General features: G+C 47.0%; 1 protein-coding gene across 1 annotated transcript; it reads left to right on the plus strand.

Annotated features, from left to right (window-relative positions):
* The first annotated feature begins 20218 nt into the window (after positions 1-20218).
* Positions 20219-23802, plus strand: Klf17 (Kruppel like factor 17). Its single transcript, XM_041651120.1, has 3 exons — positions 20219-20263; positions 22181-23018; positions 23540-23802. Exons 1-3 carry the CDS (start codon positions 20219-20221, stop codon positions 23800-23802), a joined length of 1146 nt encoding a protein of 381 aa, XP_041507054.1.
* Positions 23803-24882: the final 1080 nt, after the last annotated feature.

A 24882-nucleotide genomic window follows, 5' to 3' on the forward strand; every position in this document is an offset into this window, starting at 1 on the left:
CAGATGGTTGTGAGCCACCATGTGGTTGCCGGGAATTGAACTCAGGACCTTTGGAAGAGCAGGCAATGCTCTTAACCTCTGAGCCATCTCTCCAGCCCTCCAGTTGCTTTTTTGCTCCTCTTTGGTCCCTTCCACCCGCTGCAGCCATCTGGGCACCCTTAGTAGGTCTTCGTGGAGTACAAGGTCAATTTTGTGCAGTTTCTGGAAATGGAGGTGGCAGAGGTGGCCATGATGCAGGCTGCTTATGAGCGGCAACTGCTGAGACTCTGGACCGGGGCCCACTTCCAGCACGGTGGCCCACCACCCAGCCACAAAGCCATGAACCAGGACTGCAGTACCTCTGCCACCCAGAAGGGGGCTTTATTTGATAAGAGGAAGGTCATTGATGCTGCTGACAGGTGCTCTCAGGAAATGGCCTGTAGACGGTCCAACAAAGCACAGAGGAGCATTTGGAGTTAGTGGGGTAGAGTGTTTTCCAAGGAGTTTTACAAGAGAAAGGTGCAGTAAGATGGGTGATAGCTGGAGGGAGAGTTAGTGTCCCAAGAAGGCCGTGCGCGTGTGTGCGTGCGTGTGCGTGTGCGTGTGTGTGTGTGTGTGTGTGTAGGTCAGAGGACAACTTCGGGAGTTGGTTCTCTTCTTCCAGCATGTGAGTTCACGGGATCAAACAGTCTTGGAGCCTTTACCCACCGAGCCATCGTGCTACCCCTCCACCTTGTTTTTTGACACTAAGTCTCTCACTGAACCTGGAACTCCCTGTGGCTAGACTGGGTTGCCAACAAGAACTGGGGACCCTCCTGTCCCTGCCTTTCCAGAGCTGGGGTTGCAGCTGCACACCTGGCTCTGCACTGATGCTGCGTCTCTGGATTCAGGTCCTCATGCATTTGTAGCAGGCATTTTGCCAACTGAACCGTCTCCTGCTCCCATGAGAAGCTTTCTTTTTAGGACAGAAGGCAATAGGGCTGGTGAGGTGGCTCAACAATTAAGGCGCTAGCCGCCAAGTCTGACAATTTGAATTTGATCTTTGGCACTGACATGGAAGGAAGGAGAGAACTGACCCCAGCACGTTGTCCTATGACCTCTACTCTAGGGCATGAATGTCCCCTAAATGAATAAATGGATAAATAAATAAGTGTTATTAAAAAGTTTAAGAAGCCGGGCAGTGGTGGTGCACACCTTTAATCCCAGCACTCAGGAGTTACAGGCAGGCGGATCTCTGGGAGTTCAAGGCCAGCTTGGTCTACAAGAGCTAGTTTCAGGATAGACGCCAAAACTACAGAGAGACCCTGTCTTGAAAAAACAAAAATAAAAAACAAAAAAAGTAAGAAAAATAAAAGAAAAAAAAATAAAAAGTTAAAGAAAACGCACTCAGCTGGGTGGTGGTGGTGCACACCTTTGATTCCAGTACTTGGGAGGCAGAGACAGGCAGATTTCTGAGTTCGAGGCCAGCCTGGTTTACAGAGTGGATCCTAGGACAGCTAGGGCTACACAATTTGTTGAGTGCCACTGAAGGCACATTTTATTAAACTCAGGGAAGTCAGGATACTTCATCCCGAAGATAGTATCAATGTCTCAGGCTTGGAGCCACTAGTCCCAAAGCTGGTGGCAATGGCAAGATTCATAAAACATATTTCACACATAAAAATGGCTTCCTGAAAATTTCTGAAATACGTTTTATTAATCTTGGCCAAATGTGCCTTTAGTGACATTCAACAAATTGAAATTACCCAGCACTCATATTCTCTAAAAATTGTGTGTATGTGAATACATGCGCCACAATGTGTGTGTGAACACGTGCCACAATGTGTGTGTGTGTGAACACATGCGCCACAATGTGTGTGTGTGTGTGTGTGTGTGAACACGTGCCACAATGTGTGTGTGAACGTCCAAGAGCAGCGGGTGGGAGCTGTTCTCTCCTTCCATCGTGCAGGTCCTGGGATTAGACTCAGCTCATCAGCGTGACTACAGATATTTTTCCCTCTGAGTTACCTTACTAGCCATATATTAGCTTTGAAAATCTACTCCGTATGTGGAGAAACTCTGTGTTGTGGGGCACTCATGGGAGAAGACTGTTCAGACAAAGACTTAAGCCAATAGAAAGTCTTTATTAGCTGGCCGCTGGCCACACTGGGTGTTTGGGGTCCCAGTGTAGCCCCAGCCTTTCTCAGGGTGAGCTTTTAAGCACAAAACCATGTTCTGGGTTGACATGCTTTAGTTAACAAGAACAGTTGGCCAGAAGCAGAAGCACAGAAGCCAAAAAGCAAGGCTAGTACATTCAGAGACTTCCCCAGCACTATGGACTTTGATGGATTAGGCCTTTGTTTTAGTTTTGGCTGGTGGTGCTGTCTACATGCTAATTTTTACAGCCCGAATGGTTCTTCCACCATGGAGTCAGTTGTGCTAAGGTCTCAGAGACTCCGAAAGTCTGAGGCCAGATAAGCCAGTTGGATCCCTAGAACCGGAGTCACAGACTGCTGTGAGCTGCCGTGTGGGTACTAAGACTGAACCAGGTCCTCTGGAAAAACAGCCAGTGCTCTTGTTTTGTTTTTGTTTGTTTGTTTTATGAGACAGGGTTTCTCTGTGTAGTCCTGGCTGTCCTGGAACTCATTCTGTAGACCAGGCTGGCCTCGAACTCACAGGGTTCTTTCTGCCTCTGCCGCCTGAGTGCTGGGATCAAAAGTGTGTGCCACCACCGTAGGCTGCAGCCCGTGCTCCTCACTGACAAGCCATCTCTCCAGACTGACTTGTCCCAATTTATAAAAAAGCTTGGTGTCTGCTGAGGGCTATCCTTCTACCATTTTTGTTTTTTTCACACTCTGCTGGCAGCTGGGCATGGTGGCACACACCCGTAACCCCTAGTACTTAGGAAGCCAAGGCAAAGATGGCCTTGAGTTCTAGGCCAGTTTGGGCTACCTAGTGAGACCTTACCTAATAAGAGAGAAAGAAGAGAAAAAGCAAAATGAAGAAAAAACAAAATATGTATTGGAATTTTTTCTTTTGTTAAATGTTGTGGTGTGGCCTCTACTACTGAGCTGCAGCCCAAGGACTCTGGGCTTTTATCAAGGCTTCTCTCTCTCTCTCTCTCTCTCTCTCTCTCTCTCTCTCTCTCTCTGTGTGTGTGTGTGTGTGTGTGTGTGTGTGTGGTGCCACAGGGCATGTGTACAGGTCAAAGGACAGTTTTGTTGAGTTCATTCACCCCTTCCACTGGTACCTGGGTTTTGGGCATTGAACTTCGGTCAACAGGGTTCTGGGCCCAGTGCCTTTACCTACTGACCCATCTCACTGGCACTGAATTGGACGCTTTTCTAATGGATTTATAGTTTATGAGGAAATCTTGAGCCATCAACCTTCAGTCCCCTTTGCCCCATGTCCTATGATGTGTGCCTGTGTCAAGACACGTCAGGTCAAGACACGTCAGGTATCTTGCTCCATTACTCTCCACCTTTTTTTTTTTTTAAAGATTTAATTTATGTATACAGTGTTCTATACTGCATGTTTGTCTTCAGGCCAGAAGAGGGCACCAGATCTCATTGTATATGGTTGTGAGCCACCATGTGGTTGCTGGGAATTGAACTCAGAACCTCTGGAAGAGCAGCCAGGGCTCCTAACCTCTGAACCATCTCTCCAGTACCCTCCACCTTATTTTTGAAGCAGAACCTCAACCTGAAAGTGGCACTCATCAATTTGGTTTGACTGGCTGGTCAGTGACCCCCCAGGATGCCCATCTTCCCTCACTACCCCCCCCCCCCCGTTACCCAGCATCTCACATGGCTGATGGAGACCTGTGGTCAGCTCCTCAGACTTGCACAGCAGGCTCTTCATTGGCTGGGCCATCTCTTCAGCTGCTCCTGCCTTCTTTGGGCCTTTATGATTCAACTTGACATGAGTACAGCCATCTTGGGTGAATGACACCCCACAGTAATTCTGGTTGTTTGTCCTGAATAGTTTTTCAGCAGATCATCACTGGACAAAACCATTAGACTGGCAGATGCAGCTGACCCAGACCCTGGCTGGAGGAACGTGTTGGACTCTGGTATCTGCTTCAGGTAAACCAGGTACCTTTCAATGTAGGTAAGTTTACTTTCCTCCTGATAGTATGTATGCTCCTCCTTCAGGTTCAGATGGTGGGGATCCAACTGGTAACACCCCCTCCCCACCGCCACCACTGCACCGCACTCTGTGTAGTCCCAGATCTGTCTGCCTCTTTCTTTGCTCTCATAGCCTGGAGGGGTCAGTTCTCACACACTAGGACCTGTACCAACTAACATTTCCTCCATGGTCACCTGCCTTCTACACGACAACACCAATCTCAGCTTTTTGGATTCTGTTTTAGGCTCTTAGACATTTTTTTAGTTTCTCATGGTCCTAATAAAGTATATGAATATTTATGTGTTTAAACTTAGCATCAATGTTTTTTTAAGCAGGAGGGCTGTTTGAAATATCTAGTTAGGGAGGCACACTGCTAGTGGCAGAAGTCTTTTTTATTTTTTGGCAGTAACTTCTAGAATATTATTCTATGTGACATCACCACCTTGTTCTAAAACGTTAGATACGTTTTCTTAATGGACCCGGCAGCATCATCCATTGGGAAAGTTAATGTCCAAAGCTTGCCGTTCCAGCTGATTCTCTGGGATTTTGTGATGTGGCTTAGGGGAGAGACTAGAAGTGGTGCACAGCCAGAATAATATCCCCATCATCACACAAGCCAGGCCAATTCCTTGGAGCCCAAAGCAAGCTCGTGTACCACAGATGAAATAAGTCCCAATAAAAGATTACCAACAGCCTAATAGGGTAATTGAGCAGCCGAAGAGCGAAAGATTGAGACACAGTGATGTATTGAACTCAGAGAAATATCGCAAGGATTAACACGACATTCATTATAATTACATTGGCTATTGGTCACAGGAACTAATCCATTTGGAATGAAACATTAAAGCCCTTTAATAGCGGTGGCTGTTTGTGGAAAGAGGGGAGGCATTGGAAATGACACTGGGGAGAGCAGCGTGCGTGGGGTGGGCAGGCGTGTGGGGCCGGGGGAAGGGGCAGTAGAGGGCGGTGGTCCTTCACCGGGAACAGTCAGAAACAATCTATTTGTGGCCTAGATTTAAAAGTCTTCCCAGAGGAGAGACACTGCCGTCGGGGGAATCCATCTAGCAGGGCCACAACATTTCTTACGAACAGAAGGAGTAGCTTGCGGGAACTGTTGTTTCAGTCCTGATTTTTTGACTCATAAAAGACACACAGAACTGATCAGACAAAGGCCCCTCAGCCATTTTGGATTTCTCTGAAATCTCTTAGCCAGCATTTTCTCTCCGCAGGAGCACTTTTCAGTGTGGAATATGGCGTGTGCGCTGTGCCTTAGAAATGAGATCTCAAACCAGACGGGCACACTCACAATGATACCAGTGGGAGAGCTGAGCTTAACATTTGCTCTTCTCGATGCACAAAGGGACCCACACAATTGCTGGACGTGGGGGTGCGTATTTGTAACCCCAGCCCTGGGGAGGTGGAGACTGCAAGATCAAGAATTCAAGGTAGGGCTGGGCGGTGGTGGCGCATGCCTTTAATCCCAGCACTCAGGAGGCAGAGGCAGGTGGATCTCTGTGAGTTCGAGGACAGCCTGGTCTACAGGACAGGCTCCAAAGCTACAGAGAAACCCTGTCTCGAAAAACTAAAAAAAAAAAAAAAAAGAATTCAAGGTAGGGACTGGAGAAATGAGTCGGTAGCTGAAAAGCCCTTGCTGTTTTGGCAGAGGAGCCAACACCAAGTTCAGTTACCAACATCACAGATGGGCAGCTCAAACCTCCTGAAACTCCAGCTCCAGGGATCCGGATCCCTGACCCTGCCTCTGCAGGCACTTGCACCCATACATTCTCTCCCACACACAGATATGTAAGTTATAAATAAAAGCAAAATAATTATTGGTCTTTTTTCTTTCTGAGACAGGGATTCCCTGTGCAGCCCTGGCTGTCCTGGAACTCACTCTGTAAACCAGGCTGGCCTTGAAGTCTGAGATCCGCCCGAACAAAGTAATTAAGAGTTCAAGGTTATCCGTGGCTGCCTGAGATGCTGCTCAAACCCAAAATAAGCCCAAATAAACACACAAATGAAATAAAGTTGCCAAAACCAGAGAGCGAAGTTTTTGATTAATGATAGCCTGATAAGGTTTCCTGTTGAAAACATTAATTATGAGCAATAATCAATTGAACATTTCTTCCCTTGCCAAGAAATGACCTAAATACTTACAAATATCTTTTGTGGTAGAAGTTGAGCTATTTATATTTATGGACAAGTTGATGTTACCAATTGGTCATTTAATAAATGTTTATTGAACATTTACTAGGCACCAGGCAATACTCTAGGTACCAGAGTTAAACGTTAGCTAAAAAAGCAAAAATTCCTTCCCTCATGGAGTTCACATTCTTCTCCTTCGTTTTTTTGAGACAGGATTTCCCTGTGTAGCCCTGGCTGTCCAGGAACTCATTCTGTAGGCCACGCTGGCTGACACTATTTTTTTTTTTAAAACATAAGGTTTCATTATTTAGCCCAGGCTTGCCTGGGACTTGTGTGTAGCCAGCATAGCCTCAGACCTGTGATCTTCCAGCCTTAGCACCCCAAGTGCTAGGATTCCAGGCTGGTGCTCACACCCAGATTCTGATCTTTGTACCATTGTGTGATGTTCAAGTAATAATACTCAACTATTAAAGGAAAAAAAATGATAAGAGAAGGTTTGGCTGTGGTAGCCTTGGCTGGAATTTGCCATCTTCCTGTCTCAGCTACTAGATGAGGACCTGACTTCAATTCCTAGCACCCATGTAAAAGACAGGCATGGAGTTACATTTGTGATTCCCAGGAAGCAGAGACTGGAGGATTCCTGGGTTTTTTGGGCTAGCCAGTCTGGCCTAAATGTTGAGCTACTGTCCCACTAGAGATCCTGGCACAAAGAAGGCAGATGGCATCACTAAGAATGATATCCAAGGTTGTCCTCTGGCCTCAACACACACACCAGCACGCATATAAACCCACATACATGCATTTAAAAAGCTATAATTATTGTATACTTGTGCTGAGGATTAAACCCAGAGCCTTCTGCATCCCACCCCTTAGCCCCAAACAGCATCTTTCTCCCCTAGACAGTGAATCTCAGTGGTGTTGGAGTTTGGGGAAACTGCAGGGGAGGCTGAGGCACGTAGCTGGAGAGGTGACTGAGGGCCTGTGTGCAGGTACAGCCTGTGACTGGCACACGGGAAGGGAACGCTTTGGAAGGAAGTACTCTCCAGCGGCCTGTTAGTGAAGGAAGACGCAGCTCATCATTGGAGAGTCAGGGTGGAACACAGATGAGGGAGGAAAAGATACGGAATAATTAGCTCTGAGAGGAGAGTAAATGGACTAGAAAAAATGTAGAGTCATTGCTAGGAAGTTAAGTGCCCGCTGAGGGAAGCCCCATTAACGTTTCGCAGCCAAGGGGGCAGCTTTTTTCAGCCGTGTTTTGTAGCGCTGACGGAGATGGGGCAGAACAGAGTTTCTGACACGGCCATGGTGGCACACGTCTGTAACCTGGCCTTTGGGAGATGGAGGCGGGAGAATCAGGAGTCTAAAACCTGTGAGCTGGTGTAGCAGGTAAAGGTGTTCCCTACTGAATCTGACAACGTGGACTCAGTCCCAGGGCACCCAGGATGGAAGGAGAGATCCGACTCCCCCAAACTGTCCTCTGACCTCCACACACATGTGCCACATGCACGCATAAAATAAGTCAACAAACATATAATAAAAATGTTAAGGCCATTCTTTGCTACAGAATGAGTTTGAAGCTAGCCCAGGGTACGTAAGAGTCAGCCTCAGGATACAAAAATGGGCAGATAGACAGTTGGCTAGACAGATCTAGATAAACAGACAGACAGACAGACAGACAAACAGACACATAGATGGAGGAGGCACTCAGAGGTCCTTGTGCTCACAGATAGCACTAGAGGGAACCTGGAATGTTCTTCAAGGGAAAGAGTGCAGGTAGTACTGTTGTCTACCCAGAAGGCGGGGAGTGGATACATTCTCTAGCCTGGTGAGGGACTTTCTCCGTGTGACCCGAAACCACACCAGACCTCCCCAGGACCCTTATCGTAAGTTTGTTTTTCTCAGCCAACTGTGTAGAACCTGTCACGCACACTCTACAAGGAGTTTCCCTGTAGTAACGTTCAATCCTTACCTAGCTTTCTTTGTTCCTCAAGGAGATTCATGCCTGCTTCGTTGTGCACATGGGATTGAGTTCATCATCACCAGAAAAGGTTTCAGCAAACCGTGCTGTTCTGAAATATTCCTAAAGTAAACTCCTTGGGGTCGAACTCCCAAAGTGTGAACCAACACTGGCTACTGAGCTGTGTTCAACCAACCTGCCTTTCTACCTGCCCGTGGGTCATTACTCTCCTGGCTGTGGTGATCACAGAAACACCCCCTTCCCCCGCGCCACCACCCAGATAGATAGGAAGAAAGAATGGGGTTTCAGTTTTACCAAGCAAGGAATACACATTGAGCCCCTGCCAAGGCAGTGAGAGCATTTGCCATGGCTGACGATGGTGGAGTTGTGGAGGGAATTGTCGGTCAGTTAAGGCCACTAGGCTGAAAACTGAAGAACGGGTGGATTGAGTGGCAGACATCTCTTCCCTCACAGTTTTGGAAATTGGAAATCAAGATCTAGTTACAGGCACAGGGTGGGGGATAGCTCAGGCAGTAATGCATACAAGCACGGAGACCTGAGTCTGACCCTCACACCCACGTAAAAAGCTGGGGGTGGTGGCCTGCCCGGTGGTAGACCCCAGCTCCTGGGAGGCCGAGTCTGAGGACTCCCGGGGCTCACTGGCCAGCCAGCCTAGCTTAACTGGCGAGCCGCAGTCCCTTTCTCAGTACAGCAAAGTAGATCGTTCCCTGGTAATGACACATGAGGTTGCTTGCTAGCCTACACATGCATGTGCACACATATGTACTGCCCCAGACACAAAAGAACGCATGTACACAAAGCGGACTGAGGCTGAAGAAAGGTAATTCATGGTTTGTCTGGGCTGAGTAATGAGTTCAAGGCCAGCCTGGTAACTCAGTGAGAGGCATCCAGAGAAGTTGGAGGAGAGGGAAGAGGGGGCAGGGGCGGGTGTTCTCTTAGAGAAGTACATACCCCTGCTTTCATGTATTTACCTCTGAGCAACTCCTCTCTAAACCTTCAGGTTTAAGCTATATAAAAACGGCATTAGGCTGGGCGGTGGTGGCACATGCCTTTAATCCCAGCACTCGGGAGGCAGAGGCAGGCGAATCTTGTGTGAGTTAGAGTCCAACCTGGTCTACAAAGCCAAATAGGGGTAAAGATGTTTCAGCCCCTAGGAACCACATAATGGAAGGAAAAAGCCAACTCCTGCAAGTTGTCCTTTGACCTCCACACTTACAAAATCAATAAACTATTTATTTATTTAAAAGTGGGTGCGAGAGGGGGGTGGGTTTGTTTGGCAGCGTATACCTATGTTCCAAGCACTTAGAAGCTGAGACACAAGGTGTGACAGGAACAATATCAGGTTAGCTGGGTGTTAAGTTAAAAGGGCTGGTGGTGGCTGGTAATAAGTCAGCTGGTAGAGAGCTTGCCTAGGATGCCAGTGCCCTGGGTTCAACCCTCAGCACTACAGAAAGCCTGTCATGGTGACCCGCACCTATGCTCCCAGAATTCTCAAGGTGGAGGCAGAATGATCAGAAGTTCAAAGTCAGGGCTAGAGAGAAGGCTCAGCTATTAAGAGTGCGTGCTGATGGGGAGAGAGGGCTCGGCAGTTAGGAGCAATGGGTGCTCTTCCAGAGGAACCCAGGGTCCATTCCCAGCACCCACATGGCCGCTAACAATTGGCTACAATTTCAGTCCCAGGCAGAATCTTAGGCCTCTTCTGGCTGCTGCCAGTACTGCACACGTGCGGTGCACAGACAAAGCATCCATATACATAAGATAAAAACAAAAGTTAATTTTTTTTTATCAAGGAAGAGAGCTGGCCATGGTAGCATATACCTTTATCCTAGCACTCAGGAGGCAGAGGCAGGCAAATCTCGGTTAGCTAAAAGCTACAGAGTTCTAGGTCAGTCAGAGCTATGTAGCAAGATCCTGCACAAAAAGCAAAGAAATTTAAAAGAGAGGACTGTTCCTCCAGCGGACCCGAGTTTAGTTCCCTGCACCCATGTCACAAGGCTCATAACTGTCTGTAATTCCAGCTCTAAGGGGCTGACAGGCTCTTTTGACCTTGAAGGAGCCTGCATTTTCATGGCATACATTTGGATAAAAATTAAAATGAGGACCTGGGGAGATGGTTCAGTGGTTAAAAGCACTCATTGTTCTTGCAGAGGACACAGATTTGGTTTCCAGAATCCAGATGGCTTACAACCGTCTGTGATTCCATTTCCAGGACTTCCAATGCCCTCTTCTGATCTCTGTAGGCACCAGGCATGCACATGGTGCACAGACATACATGTAGGCACCAGGCATGCACGTGGTGCACAGACATACATGTAGGCACCAGGCATGCACGTGGTGCACAGACATACATGTAGGCACCAGGCATGCACATGGTGCACAGACATACATGTAGGCACCAGGCATGCACACCGTGCACAGACATACATGTAGGCACCAGGCATGCACATGGTACACAGACATACATGTAGGCACCAGGCATGCACACCGTGCACAGACATACATGTAGGCGAAATACGCACAATAAATACATCTTTAAAATGTTCACTGTTATCTTTGGCTACATGGTAAGTTTGAGACCAGTCTTGGCTACAAGAGACTCTGTTAGAGACACACACACACACATACAGAGAGAGAGAAAGAGACAGAGACAGAAGAGAGAGAGGAGAAGAAATAGATGAGGGCAAAGACAGGTTTCTACTGAGAAAAAATTGCATTGTTACCAAGTTCAAGTCACAGGCTGACTCTTCCAGAAGCAAGAGCTGAGACAGAATTTGGAACTGGACATGCTGGGCATTTAGCTGGGATAAACATCTATAAAGGAAGGGGAGGGAAGCAGCCTGAGCTGACAATGGGCTGGAATGCAAAGACCCCAGGACTCCTGGGTCCCCGACAAGGACTTCTGGAACAAACGCTGAATGTGTTAAATCATGGATCAGGAGGCTTCTGTCTCTCAACAGCACCCTGTATCAGATACTGGACTGTTGGGATGGATGACCAGGTACAGCGGTCTGCAGATGAGAAGGGTCCTAAAATACCTGGAAGCTGAACGCCGTCTGCTTGGTGCACCCCCGCAGCAGGGCCACCATCTCTGTCTGCCACAGCGATGGGTATTTACTTTGCATATACAAAGAACTCCAAGAAATCAATACGAACTTCTGTGTTACTGAGAATGATAATGACTGCCTAAATCTGAACCTTTTCACATTCCAAATATCAGTGTCGAACAAGGGTCAACAACTCATGCCCCGTGGGCCAAGCACATGTTTTACAGATGTGGAGATATGGCTGAGGGTGTAGCTCAGGGCTTAGAGAGTTTGCCTAGAATGTGCGATGACCCTGGATCGATGCCCAGCCCCACAAAAACAAAAGCAGAGAAAGATTTATGAGAACAATGTCAAGCTCACTTTTCTCTGAAGGTGTCATGGCTGCTTCCATGCTACAGTAAGGGACAAAAAAAGCAACAGATATAGCCCGACTTGAAAACACACGGTCCTTACCGTGTGAGGGCTGGGGTACAAGGTCTCATTCTGCAGCCCCAGTTGGTCTGAAATTCACCAGATAGCCCAGACTGGCCCCCCGCCTCAACCACCCTTGAAGCACCAAACTAAACTACATAGTGAGAAGTTATGGTTAAAAAAAAAAAAAGAATCTAGCTGCGTGTGGTGGCGCACGTCTTTAATCTCAAAACTCTGGAGGCAGAGGCAGGTGGATCTTGGTCTACAGAGTGAGTTCCAGGACGGCCAGAGCTACAAAGAGCAACCCCCTCTTGAGCCAGTTTGAAAGAGGAAGCCAATTCTAATGAAAAGAATCCTGGTAAGTCAGAGCAGTGCAGGCAGAGGTCGAAAGGACCCGGAGAGGCTGGAGGGACAGCTCAGAGGTACAGAGCGCGTCCTGCTCTGAGGACCAGAGTTGGTCCCAGCATCCACTTGAGGTAGCTCACAAATGCCTATAACTGAATCTGATGGTCTCTTCTGATCTCCAGCAGCAACCACACACATGTGGTGTACACACCATACACAGAGGCAGACACACACAAAAAATAATAAATCTAAGAAAAAGACCATGTCTTTTAAAAAAAACAAACAAACAGGAGAATGTAGTGAGAGAAGGAAGACAGAGTAAAGGCAAGACAGAGATGAGGGTGAAGCTAGCACACAGAGTCTTTGTATTGTTAAAAAAGTAGTCTAAATAGGAAGCAATCAACTGGGAGGTGGTGGCGCACACACGACTTTAATCCCAGCACTCGTGAGGCAGAGGCAGGCGGATCTCTGTGCGTTCAAGGCCAGCCTGGTCTACAGAGCTAGTTCCAGGACAGGCTCCAAAGCTACAGAGAAACCCTGTCTCGAAACCCCCTCCCCCCCGCAAAGTTAACAATAGAAAGCAATCAAGCCTTTCAGCTGACAGTCAAAAGCTGCACTTTACAATACGGACAGAAGGGGGCACCATTGAACTAAAAATCTTGGAAGCTATCCTTATTCCAAAAGCTGCTGAAACCAAGAGCCTGGCAGGCATGGGTCTAAGTCAGATGGTGCCCACTGCTGAGAGGAGAAAGAGGAAACAAGCTCCCCGACCCAACCCAGGAGCGACCGCCACCTGACAACTGCTCACAAAGAAAAAATTCTTCTCTCCAACAGAGTCTCACTGGGTGTACAAATCACACTCAGAGCAGGCCCCCAGCCCAGCAGTAGACGGCCAACACAACAAACGTGGTATTTTTGGAGATTTTGTCTTATAATGATTGTCTTTGGTTCTTTTTAAAAAAAACAAACAAACCTTTGTTTTTATATTATAGTTCCAAAGGTCTTGTGTGTGGGTTTTTTTTTTTGTTTGTTTGTTTTTTTTTGTTTTTCGAGACAGGGTTTCTCTGTGGTTTTGGAGCCTGTCCTGGAACTAACTCTTGTAGACCAGGCTGGTCTCGAACTCAGAGATCCGCCTGCCTCTGCCTCCCAAGTGCTGGGATTAAAGGCGTGCGCCACCACTGCCCGGCTAGGTCTTGTGTTTTTATTGACTTTTTCTGTGAATGTGTGTATCTCTGTGCCTATATGTGGGGGGTTTTTTTGGTTATTTTTAAATTTTTTTCTGTTTGTTGTGCTCTATTCAAGTTTGATTGCTTTTATTTTGTCTTGTTCATTTTTTCTTTTAGATGCTTTGTTTATTTTCTAATTATAGTAAGAAAGGGTGTGAATTTGGGTGGGTGGGGGAGTCGGGAGGATCTGGGAGGAGTTGGGGGAGGGGCTGTGATTAGAAATATGAAATATTGTATGGCCAGGTGTGGTGGCACACGCCTTTAATTCTAGCACAAATCCAATTTTGTCTTAAACGAAACCAAGAAGCTAAATTTCTAATACCTTTTTTTTGTTTGTTTGTCTTTTGTTTTTTCGATACAGGGTTTCTCTGTAATTTTTGGAGCCTTTCCTGGAACTAGCTCTCTTTTTTTTTTTTTTTTTTTTTGATTTTTTTCGAGACAGGGTTTCTCCGTAGCCTTTTGGTTCCTGTCCTGGAACTAGCTCTTGTAGACCAGGCTGGCCTCAAACTCACAGAGATCCACCTGCCTTTGCCTCCTGAGTGCTGGGATTAAAGGCGTGCACCACCACTGCCAGGCAAATTTTTAATAATTTAAATGGGATAAACAAGGCAAAAACATTTCTTGTAGAAAGTGCTAGTAAAAAAAAAAAATTGAGCCGGGTGGTGGTGGCGCACGCCTTTAATCCCAGCACTTGGGAGGCAGAGGCAGGCAGATCTCTGAGTTCGAGACCAGCCTGGTCTACAAGAGCTAGTTCCAGGACAGGCTCCAAAACCACAGAGAAACCCTGTCTCGAAAAACAAACAAACAAAACAAAACAAAAATTTTGAGCCAGGCCTAGCAGGTAGATCTCTGTGAGTTCAAGGCCAGCCTGATCTAAAAGTGAGTTCCAGAACAGCCAAGCACAGGGAAACCCTGTCTCAGAAAACAGAGAGAGAGAGCGAGAGACAGAGAGAGAGAGAGAGAGAGAGAGAGAAAGAGAGAATGTATAATGTATGAAAAAAATCTATTTTTAAAAATAGATTAAAAAATGGTGAAATAAGATTAAATTAAAACAAATTTTCTGCAAAACAAAACAGAAAATGAGACTCAAAATACCGCAGGCAATGAATATTTCCACAGCCACCACCCTGAAAACATCCGAGAGTGTGAAAGAGAAGCTGGGTATGGTGGGCACAGGAAATACCTGAACTTGAAAGACAGAAGCAGGAAAATCAAGAGTTCAAGGTCATCTCCAGCTCTACACAGATCCTTGAAGCCAGCCTGGGCTACAGGAGACCCTGCTGCAAAATCAAACAAAGCCTTTTGAAGTAGGGTTAGAGATACTTTCCAGAGATGACTGGAGATGACGTAGGGGGTTAGGAGAATATGTTCCTCTTCCTGAGGGACCTGAATTTGGTTAGCATCCGCATGGTGGGAACCCTCTTCTGACCTCTGCCAGCACCAGGCACACGTAGGCAAAGCACTCGTACACATAAAGTAAAAACAAACAAACAAACCTCTAGAGAACCAGGCTGGTCGGACACTCTTTTAATCCCAGCACTCAGGAGACAGAGGCAGATAGACCTCTGTGAGTTTGAAGCCAGTTTGCTCTGCATAGTGAGTTCTAGGACAGTTAGGATTATGTAGAGAGACCCTACTTCAAAACAAACAAACAGACATACACAAAAACCTTCTTGAAAGAGAAACTCAAAAAGTAAAAGCACAAACAAGTACCTAGAAATGAAGGGACCGTTGAACACACTAAAGGATGAATGGATATATACACTGTGTGCATGTTTGGTGCCCTTGGAGGTCACCCTGAAGACACACTATGTGAAGGTTATTATCCCATGTCTAGAAGACACACTATGTGCAAGGTTATCCCATGTCAAGAAACACTATGCACAAGGTGAGCAACTGTAAAATATCGGAAGGAAAAATGGTTTGATTCATGTTAGTGTTGGGCCCTAAAGCCCCACCAAGGAGGAGGTCGCCCCAAGAGACACTCTCAGCACGGTTGATGCAATAGCAAGAGAAATTTTTATTCTGCCACGGCAGAGGTCCCTCAGCCTAGAGAGGAGAAGGATGCCTGCTTTGTCTATTACAAGCTCTTTTAAAGGAAAAACCACAAAATCAGGAAGGGGGTAGTATAGAATCAAAGGGAAAGTCCAAAAATCATTTGTCAACTATTTTGACTAGTTCATTCAATGGTCAGCTAACTCTTCTTGATCAATGTTATGGCGATTACAAGGAGGAACACCTGCAGGTCGTCTCACCCCAGTTGCAGGGTCCGGGTCTATTGAAGAAAGACTACAATGGGGATGGAAAGTACTCAAAGCTCCCGTGCACGCGTGGTTGGTTCCCAGGAAGGAGGGTGCAGTAGTGCTAGGGTGCCTCAAAGTCTTTCATTAGTTCATCCACAGAAATGAGGGGATGTGACTGAAAGAATCTCTGTAGTTATGACATAATTTCCAGTGCAAATTTTGCACTGAAAAATATAAGTGGGGACCATGATATGGGCTCAGTGGTTAAGAACACTGATCTTGCTGGGCAGTGGTGGCGCACGCCTTTAATCCCAGTACTTGGGAGGTAGAGGCAGGCGGATCTCTGTGAGTTTGAGGCCAGCCTGGTCTACAAGAGCTAGTTCTAGGACAGGTTCCAAAGCTACAGAGAAACCCTGTCTCTGGCACATTTACACATTAGAGTACTACTCAACAGTAAAAAAAACAATGACATCTTGAAATTTGAATGAAAATGGATGAACCTAGAAAAAAAAAAACAATCCCATGATGGGGACATCCACTAAAACAGTTTACCTGAGCTAATGGGAGCTCACCAACTCGGGCCAGAGAGGAAAGAGCATAGGACCAAACTAGACCCTCTGAATGTGGGTAACAGTTGTATGGCTGGAGCAGACTGGAGGGTCACTGGCAATGGTACCAGGATTTATCCCTAGTGCATGTACTGGCTTTTTGGGAACCCATTCCCTTGGATGGATACCTTGCTCAGCCTAGATATAGTAGGGAGGGCCTTGGTCCTTCCTCAGAGCAATGTGCACGGTCAGCCAGGGCTCTTTACTGCCAAGCCTTCTCACCAACCCTACCTTGATTTTTTTTCTTTCTTTTTTCAAAGTTTTTGTTTGTTTGTTTGTCTTTTAGTTGTGATCCTAACAGAGAACTCATCAATCTTCAGGAAAAATATGAAGCAAAGGAAAAGGAATTCCTGGAAAAACCACCGAAGAAGAGACGAGACCAAATCTGTTATGAGCATGCAGGAGCAAGAGGCTCCTGAGAAGTTTAGCCTGGGGAAGCAAACCCAGGGAGATAGAAGGGGCCCGAGGAGGGGGAAACAGCATCCCAGGCTGGGAGGAGCAAACCAAGAAAGACCAGGATTGAAAGGGCCAAGCTTCACCATAGCCTGGGAGTCCAGGTGTTCACAGTCACATACTTTTGCATTGGTGGAGCTCTCAAAAGTTAAGACTAGAATTCAGGACTGTACAGGAAATCTGCTCATCCCTTTCCCCAACCTCTAGCCCCAAATTCCTTCCACCCCATCCTCCCACAGTGTGGTTCCCCAGGGGTACCACCTTCTGCTCCCTCTTCGGCTGTCCACATTGGGCAGGCACAGGCCTTTTGCTTCCTGTCTTACACAAGCGCCACCACACTGCACACACTCTTTACACTTTGCCTCTTTCTTTTTGGAAAATAATGAATTGATTGGTTATTTAGTGTGCACAGGAATGGTGGGCAGGGACACTCGGGCCACAGGGTACAGTTAATAAATTTTGTTGTTATTGTTTTTCTAGACAGGGTTTCTCTGTGTAGCCCTGGTTGTCCTGGAACTAGCTCTTGTAGACCAGGCTGGCCTCGAGCTCACAGAGATCTGCCTGCCTCTGCCTCCCAAGTGCTGGGATTAAAGGTGTACGCCACCACTGCCCAGCCCAAACCACTTTTTTATTGTTGTTGTTGTTTGGTTTTTCTGTCTATTCCTGGCTGTGCTGGAATTAGATCTGTAGACCAGACTGGTCTCGAACTCAGAGATCCACCTGCCTTTGCAGCCCTGGCTCAAAAATCGTTTCTTATTAACGTTTTCTACAAAAAAGTGCTTTTGTTTTCTTTTGTTTATCCCATTTAAAGCATTAGAAATTTAGCTTCTTTGTTTTGTTTAGGGCAAAATTGGATTTATGTAAGTGCTCTTTAGTCCCCATAAATCAAGGAAAACAGAGGGCCTTGATTTTAACACTCTAGGAATACAGAATGTTTCAGGTGTCCACAGTAAGATTTAAAGTTTATTTATCCCCAGGCTGTAGTTTCTCAGTTCTCTCCCTAATCAGTGATACAGAGTATCAGATGGCCTAGAACACAAAGGCTTTTCTTCTTCCCGAGGGGCATAAACAGAAGGCTTAAGTCTTTGAAACAGCATTAACAACAGCAACAACAAAAACAAGGCTTAAGTAATTTGATCAGACAAATAATTCAAACCACGTGTGGTGGTCCATGCCCCAGGAGGATCTTTGTGAGTTTAAGGCCAGCCTTGGGTTACATAGTGAGACTCTGAATTGCGGTGTGTGTATATGTGTGGGTGTGTGTGTTTGTGTAAAAAAAATGTTATAGCCTGTTAGTGCACACCTTTGAACTCAGCCCTCAGGAGGCAGAGGCAGGTAGATCTCTGAAGTCAGCCTAGTCTACAGAGTGAGTTCCAGGGTTACACAGAGAAAAAAACAAACAAAATTGTTAAAATCATACTTTATTTAAGTGAACATATTTTCAATATTTTTTATTGCCATCTTGTCACTCCCATGAGTGAATTTATATCTTTAGTAAATCTGTTGTATACATCCATAAAAATCTAGTATTCCTTTGCATGGTTTAAAACTTTTCATAGGCCAAGATGATGGTGCAGGCCTTTAGTCCCAGAACTCGGGAGACAGAGGCAGGCAGAACTCTGTGATTTTTAAGGCCAGTATACAGAATGAGTTCTAGGACAGCCAGGACTATACGGTAAGACCTTGTCTCAAAAAACAGCAACAAAATAAAAATAAATAAATAAATAAATTACTTTTCATAAATGGCATCCCATGACCCAAACTCTTTTGCAATTTCTGTTCTTTGAGTTTATGCGTTTAGCATTTTTTTCTTCATTGAGCTGAGGATTAAATCCATTGATCTGAATCAGGGTGGGACTGGCAGTGGTGGCGCACGCCTTTAATCCCAGCACTGGGGGGGCCAGACGCAGGCGGATCTCTGTGAGTTCGAGGCTGGCTTGGTCTACAGAGTAGAGTTCCAGAACAGCCAAAGCTGCACAGAGAAACCCTGTTTCATTAAAAGAAAACAGAGCCGGTGGTGGTGGCGCACGCCTTTAATCCCAGCACTCAGGGGGCAGAGGCAGGCGGATCTCTGTGAGTTCGAGGCCGGCTTGGTCTAAGTTCTAGAACAGTCAAAGCTGCACAGAGAAACCCTGTCTCATTAAAACAAAACAAAGCAAAGCAACAGGGTGGGTAATGGTGGCTCACACCTTTAATCCCAGCACTTGGAAGCGAAGCAGGCAGATCTTCGATTTCGAGGCCAGCCTGTACTATAGAGCAAGCTCCAGAACAGCCAGAGCTACACAGAGAAACCCTAACTCAAAAAAACAAAACAAAACAACAACAACAACCACAACAAAAAAGCCCAGCTACAATAACAAACAAACACAAACCTGAGCAGGGCTAGTAAGAAAAACTTGACTTTACATTTCCTGTCTGCTTATTGGGTCATCTCATTGATCATCGTCCAACCCAGTACTGGGTGTGTCTTGAGCCCTCTCCCTCCATGTTCGAATCCCCTGTGATCTCTTATCCTTGAGGCGTCAAGTCTGAAATCTACCTTTCTTTTTGTTTTTGTTTTTTTCGAGACAGGGTTTCTCTGTAGCTTTGGAGCCTGTCCTGGAACTAGCTCTTGTAGACCAGGCTGGCCTCGAACTCACAGAGATCCACCTGCCTCTGCCTCCTGGGATTAAAGTGCTGGGATTAAAGGCATGCGCCACCACCACCCGGCTGAAATCTACCTTTCCACCCAGATCTGCTTTCTAGGCTTCTAACCAAACCCCTAGTCTGGAATCCTCAACTGGATGCTGCATAGACAATCTTAGAGCATCCTGCAGATGTTTCTAAGCCCTATAGAGAGCTGCCTTTCTGATAGCATTCCCGACAAAGGGAAAGGCTTCAGTCACCATCTGGGACTCGGGGAAATGCTTGTTCCCACCATCAACCCAGTGAAGCACTACACTAACTGGTTCAGCTGTTATATTAGAATATCTCATACTGACCAAGAGCGTTCACACACACACACCACACTCCCACACACTCCTTTTTGTTTTGATCCAATCTGTCATAGGTCCGGTGGAAACAGCTAAATTTTATGCTGTGGCTTGCTTGGGTTTGCTTATTTTTGGAGGGACAGAGTCTTACTGTGTAGCCCAGACTGTCCCCACACTCAGGATCCTCCTGTCTTTGCCTCCCAAACACTGGGTTTACAGGTGTGTACCGCTGTGCCAGATTCAAAAGTCTATTACTAGCCGGGCGGTGGTGGCGCACGCCTTTAATCCCAGCACTCGGGAGGCAGAGGCAGGCGGATCTCTGTGAGTTCGAGACCAGCCTGGTCTACGTGAGCTAGTGCCAGGACAGGCTCCAAAGCTACAGAGAAACCCTCTCTCGAAAAGCCACAAAAACAAAAACAAAACAAAAACAAAAAAGCAAAACCAGAGGGGAGGGAAAATGAGTAAAGGTCAGAGGTTTCCCTGTCAGGGACACCCCCCCCCCCCTTGCAGGCATCAGGCCTGCTAAGGAGTTGTGTGATTGGCTGAGCGCTAGGTGGGAGGGTCCTGGGTGGGTGTGGCCTTGGCTCCGCCCAGCCTTGGAGGCTTTTAGAAGGTCCACCCGCAGCTGGGATTGTGGCGTAGTGGTGTTAGGACATTTCCCTATGACGGCACCAGTCTCGCTAGGCCAAAGTTGCGCCCAGGCCGACATGGAGCGGGAAGATGAGTGGCAGGCTGCTCACCAGCCTCCCAAGGTGAGTCTGTGGTCCACCCTATGGTGTTGTAGGGTGGTGGTGGAGAACCGAATGGAGGTTGGAATGAAGAGGGCCGAAGCAAAAAGGAGGCTTGGTTAGTCATTAAAGTATGTTTTCAATCAAGCATTAGAGCCTGGGTTGGGTGGTGAAGGCGGGAGGGTTTGGCTCAGCTTTGTGGGGAGGGATTTGTGTACTGCAGAAGGATGGGGAGGAAAAACGTTTATCGGAGCAATTTGTCAGACTCCATTGATTATGGCCTGAGTTAATTTTTTTTTGGAGGGGGGCGGCTCAAAGATGGGTTCTGTGTATTCTCGACTGTTTTGAAACTCGCTCTGTAGACCAGGGTGGCCTCGAACTCAGAGATCCGCCTGCTTCAGCCTCCCGAGTGCTGAGTTTAAAGGCCTGCGCCACCACTACTTGACTTACTATCCTGGAACTCACTATGTAGACAGAGATCCACCTGCCTCTGCCACCTATGTGTCAACACATCCAGCTCACCAATTCCTTTTGGGTCTAATCTGTAACTATTTTCCTTGTGGTTCTCATGGAAATTGGTGTCAACCCAGATTCCGTGTAGCTTCTGTATATAGATTGTATATAGTTTTATATATGTATTTACTATATATTTATATATAGTTTTATATATTTATTTTTATATTTCTAGTCTAGATCTCAGTTTTTTGTGCCAACAATGGAATGCTTTTAAAATTTCTAATGTAACACAGGTGACTAATAGCCACATTAGCATTAGTCCTGAAGTCCCTAATCTAGCGATTTGCACTTTAATTTTAAATGTATTGAGTCGCCAGGCAGTGATCCGCACGCCTTTAATCCCAGCACGCAGAAGGCAGAGGCAGGTGGATCTCTGAGTTTGAAGTCAGTCTGGTCTACAAGAGCTAGTTCCAGGACAGGTTCCAAAACTACAGAAAAGAAGAAAGAAAGGAAGAAAGGAAGGAAGGTATTGAGTCATTAGTATTTTGAATCATCAAAACCAAAAGCTTCACATGCATAAAAATGACTCATTCTGTGCACCATTAATAAAACAGTGCTTAGCCATTAGACACAGCCAGTATTTGCTGAGCTGTAAAGGTCTGGGGTAGCTCAGCAGGTAAAAGTGAGTGCTGACAAGTCTGATCTGGGTTCAATTTCTGGAACCCACATGCAGGAAGAAAGGTTTTCCATATATAGTTTTTAGGGGTTTTTTGTTTGTTTGTTTGTTTGAGACAGGGTTTCTCTCTAGCTTTGGAGCTTGTCCAGGAACTAGCTCTTATAGACCAGACTGATCTCGAACCCACAGAGATCCGCCTGCTTCTGCCTCCCGAGTGCTGGGATTAAAGGCGTGAGTCACCACCGCCTGGCCTAGTTTTTAGACCTTTTTATCATTGGGATTCTATATGCATTTGTTATTGAGCCTGACTTTCCATGGGAACTGTGGATTGGAATTCAGTTTGTGCCAAAGCTTCATTCACTGACACAGCGTACCCAGCTCTGGTCTTAATCTTGTGCCCATTCTGGAGTTCAGAAGAGCTGAGAACTGACCCTTGACATCCCTGTTGTCACTGGAGATTTGGTAAGCTCCATGACCAGACAGAATTCCAATAAAATGGTGAGCTCTCCCAGGTGGATTCAAATATCACAAGGGCCACAGAATCCAAACCAAATAGGTCCCTTGATGAGTATAGCATCTGTAAGTCAGGCGTAGCAGCTCATGTTTAAACCTAACACTTAGCAATAGAACGAGGCAGGGGGATTGATAGAAGTAGGCGACAGCCTCGGTTGCACAGCGAGTTCCAGCCAGCCTGAGGTGGACATAAGCCATTGTCCGTTCATGCCTATGCTTCGGGGTGTGGAGGAGAGGCATGTGGAGCCGAGGAGTAGAGCAAAGCGGACTTTGGTTTACTCAACTCTTTCTTACAGGATAATGAGAGGCCGACACCGATGCTGCATCTGTCAGTGCCTTCTGGGAATGGTGGAGTTCATCAGCCACCCACTCCAGCCGCCACTCAACATGTATCCAATATGTCAAGGCCATATGTGTTATCCGCTGAGGAGTCCAGGCAGAGTGAGGGTGAAGGGGAGTCAAAGGTCATTCTCTCCCTACCTGAGCATGGTGTGAGGTACTCCTCCCCACTGCCTCCTACACCTTCCCAGATGTATCATCAGCCACCGTCTATCCTCCAACCCAGCAGAATGATTGACACGGGATCCCACATGATGTCCTTAGGGAGTCCAGGTACTCTGGTGGGAGTGAACTTAGCCTTCAGTGAGAATCTGATGCCTCACAGTGGCCTGCTAGGCTCAGCTTCCAGCGGTGTCCCAGTAATGGCCTGCAGCAGTGTCCCACCGATGCCTTATCCTGTCCCCTCAACAGTACCTTCTACCACAGGCTCTTTAAATAATGGAATATTGTTGGTCCAAGGCATGGCTCCCAGCGGGGCCTGTGCCATGCCTCCCTCGATGGATCGGATGCTGCACTTAAATCCCTACAATCTTGGGATGCCCCCAGCTAGGCTTCAGCCATTGCTGACTTTAGATTCCCAGGACTCGCTTGTGACACAGTCAAGTTCCCAGGAAGGACCTTTCATATCTGAGCAGCCCACACCTAGTCCACAGGGTTCAGAGAGCCCCAGTACTTCAGCAGAGGCATCTGGGAGACCATCTCCAGCTTCAAGGCCTTATGTCTGCCTGTATGAAAACTGCGGGAAAGCTTACACCAAGCGCTCCCACCTCGTGAGTCATCAGCGTAAACACACGGGTGAGTGAGGTGTTGGGTGGAGAAGGGATGCAGGGATCTTTGCTCTTTCGAAAAATGTTTTTCATTTTATTATGTGAAAGAGTATTTTGCCTTCATGAATGTCTGTAAACTGCGTGCATGCCTGGTCCCTCCGATGGAGGTCAGAAGAAGCTTGAATCCCTCAGAACTAGAGTTAAGCAGATGGCTGGGAACCACCATGTAGGTGCTGGGAATTGAACCTGGGTCCTGCAAGTGCAGCAAATGCAACAACTGAGCCAATTCATTGTCTGGCCATCTTTTTTCTTTTCTTGATTTATGCAGGACCACTGATTTATTAGGATTGGCCCTTTCTCTTCCAAGCTTGGAATCAAGCCCTCTGGTCCCACTAGCTCCCCATTCCATCTGGCAGTCCTGCCTCCCACTGGTTCCTTCGTCTTCCCTTTTGATCTCTCTACTTTAAATCCTCTTGCCCCAGAACTAGATCTCTTTCTTCCCACTGTGGTTTTTTCTGCTCAGTTTAACTTTCCCTCGTCCCTCCCTAGGTGAGAAGCCCTACGTGTGTGACTGGGAAGGCTGCACGTGGTCTTTCTTCCGCTCTGATGAGCTCGGACGACATAGACGGATCCACACCAGAGACCGGCCACACAAATGCTTGGAGTGTGGACGGCAGTTCATGAGATCCGACCATCTCAAGCAACACCAAAAAACTCATCAGCGCATGCCAGACGTCCCGACACCTCAGGCCAACAGCAAACAGGCGGACGAACAGATCGGCGGTCCTCCTGCTCCTGGTCAGGGGCTTTAGCTCCTTTTCCTGGATTCTCTAAACCAAGACCCTGCTGCCCGAGACTGGGTCATTTCTGGGGTAGGTGAAAGTTCAGATGGAGACAGGAAGTAGTGAGGAGGCTCACATGAAGCTCTTGACACCAGCGTGGATTCCTCAAAAATCTGGTGCCTCTCAGGAATTAGTGACTTCAGCTATTTATCCAGATGAGAAGATGGAGCCATGGACTGGACTTAATTAGAAAGCATTTTTCCTGTCCGTCAACAGCAGGGAACACTCTCATGCCTGCCTGTTCCGTGAAGCCATGTTCTCTCCCTGGGTCTTCCACAGTGTCCAGGGCCGGACCATGGGAAAGACATCTTAGTATTAGAAGGTACTGAAAACGTCCCATGCACCACACCAGGCTCCCTCTGGCCTTCACCATCCATATGCCCAGAGTTTCTCTTCCCAGGTCTCAACCGGGATGCTCCACTACAGGACATGATATCTGGCATTCCATGGGGCCACCAAAACCAAGCCAAAATCAGTCTCAAGGACACTAATAGTCATGGGGGAAACTCCAGGAAAGAGGAGACTTGAGAGAGACAGATAGTGATTATCTCTATCCCCACGAATTGCTGCAAGTTTTGCTTGTCCCCAACAGCAGTCTGGGGAGACCTCCCAAGCAGCCTGCAGACACGCCCTTCAAGGTTGGCCACGAAGCAGTGCCCATCACGGAAGTGTGCTGCCTTGGGCCACTGTCCATTCCTTCCGTTCCACTTGCTCTCCCTCCTAACCTTGGTGTTGAATGTCCCCAATAAACACAGTGTTTGTGCTGTTCATAAACCGGTGTGGGGAATGGGGGGGGGGGCTTAGGACAAATCCCACCATAACGTCCTCTCTACCTGGCCCAGGTATCAGGTTGCAGGTCATTTATGTATTTTAAAAAAGTATATTTATTGTGTGCGCTCGTGTGCAGGTCAGAGACAACTTTGGGGAGCCAGTGATCTTCTAGCGTGTGTGGCCCTGGGATTGAATTCAGCTTGTCAGTCTTGTTGGCCTTTGTTTGGTTTTGCTTTGGAGAAAGGGTTTCACTGTGGCGCCCAGGCTGAGTTGCAGGTG

This window comes from Microtus oregoni, unplaced genomic scaffold (assembly GCF_018167655.1).
Source record: "Microtus oregoni isolate MIOR12 unplaced genomic scaffold, Mior012 000005F_ref0000423, whole genome shotgun sequence".
NCBI classification, from domain to species: domain Eukaryota; kingdom Metazoa; phylum Chordata; class Mammalia; order Rodentia; family Cricetidae; genus Microtus; species Microtus oregoni.

Bases quoted from the DNA above. Each gene is read 5' to 3' on its own strand.
- Klf17 (XM_041651120.1), top strand. From the start codon at position 20,219: ATGGAGCGGGAAGATGAGTGGCAGGCTGCTCACCAGCCTCCCAAG. The intron at 20,264-22,180 runs GTGAGTCTGTGG...TCTTTCTTACAG, and splicing joins CTGCTCACCAGCCTCCCAAG to GATAATGAGAGGCCGACACC. The intron at 23,019-23,539 runs GTGAGTGAGGTG...GTCCCTCCCTAG, and splicing joins TCATCAGCGTAAACACACGG to GTGAGAAGCCCTACGTGTGT.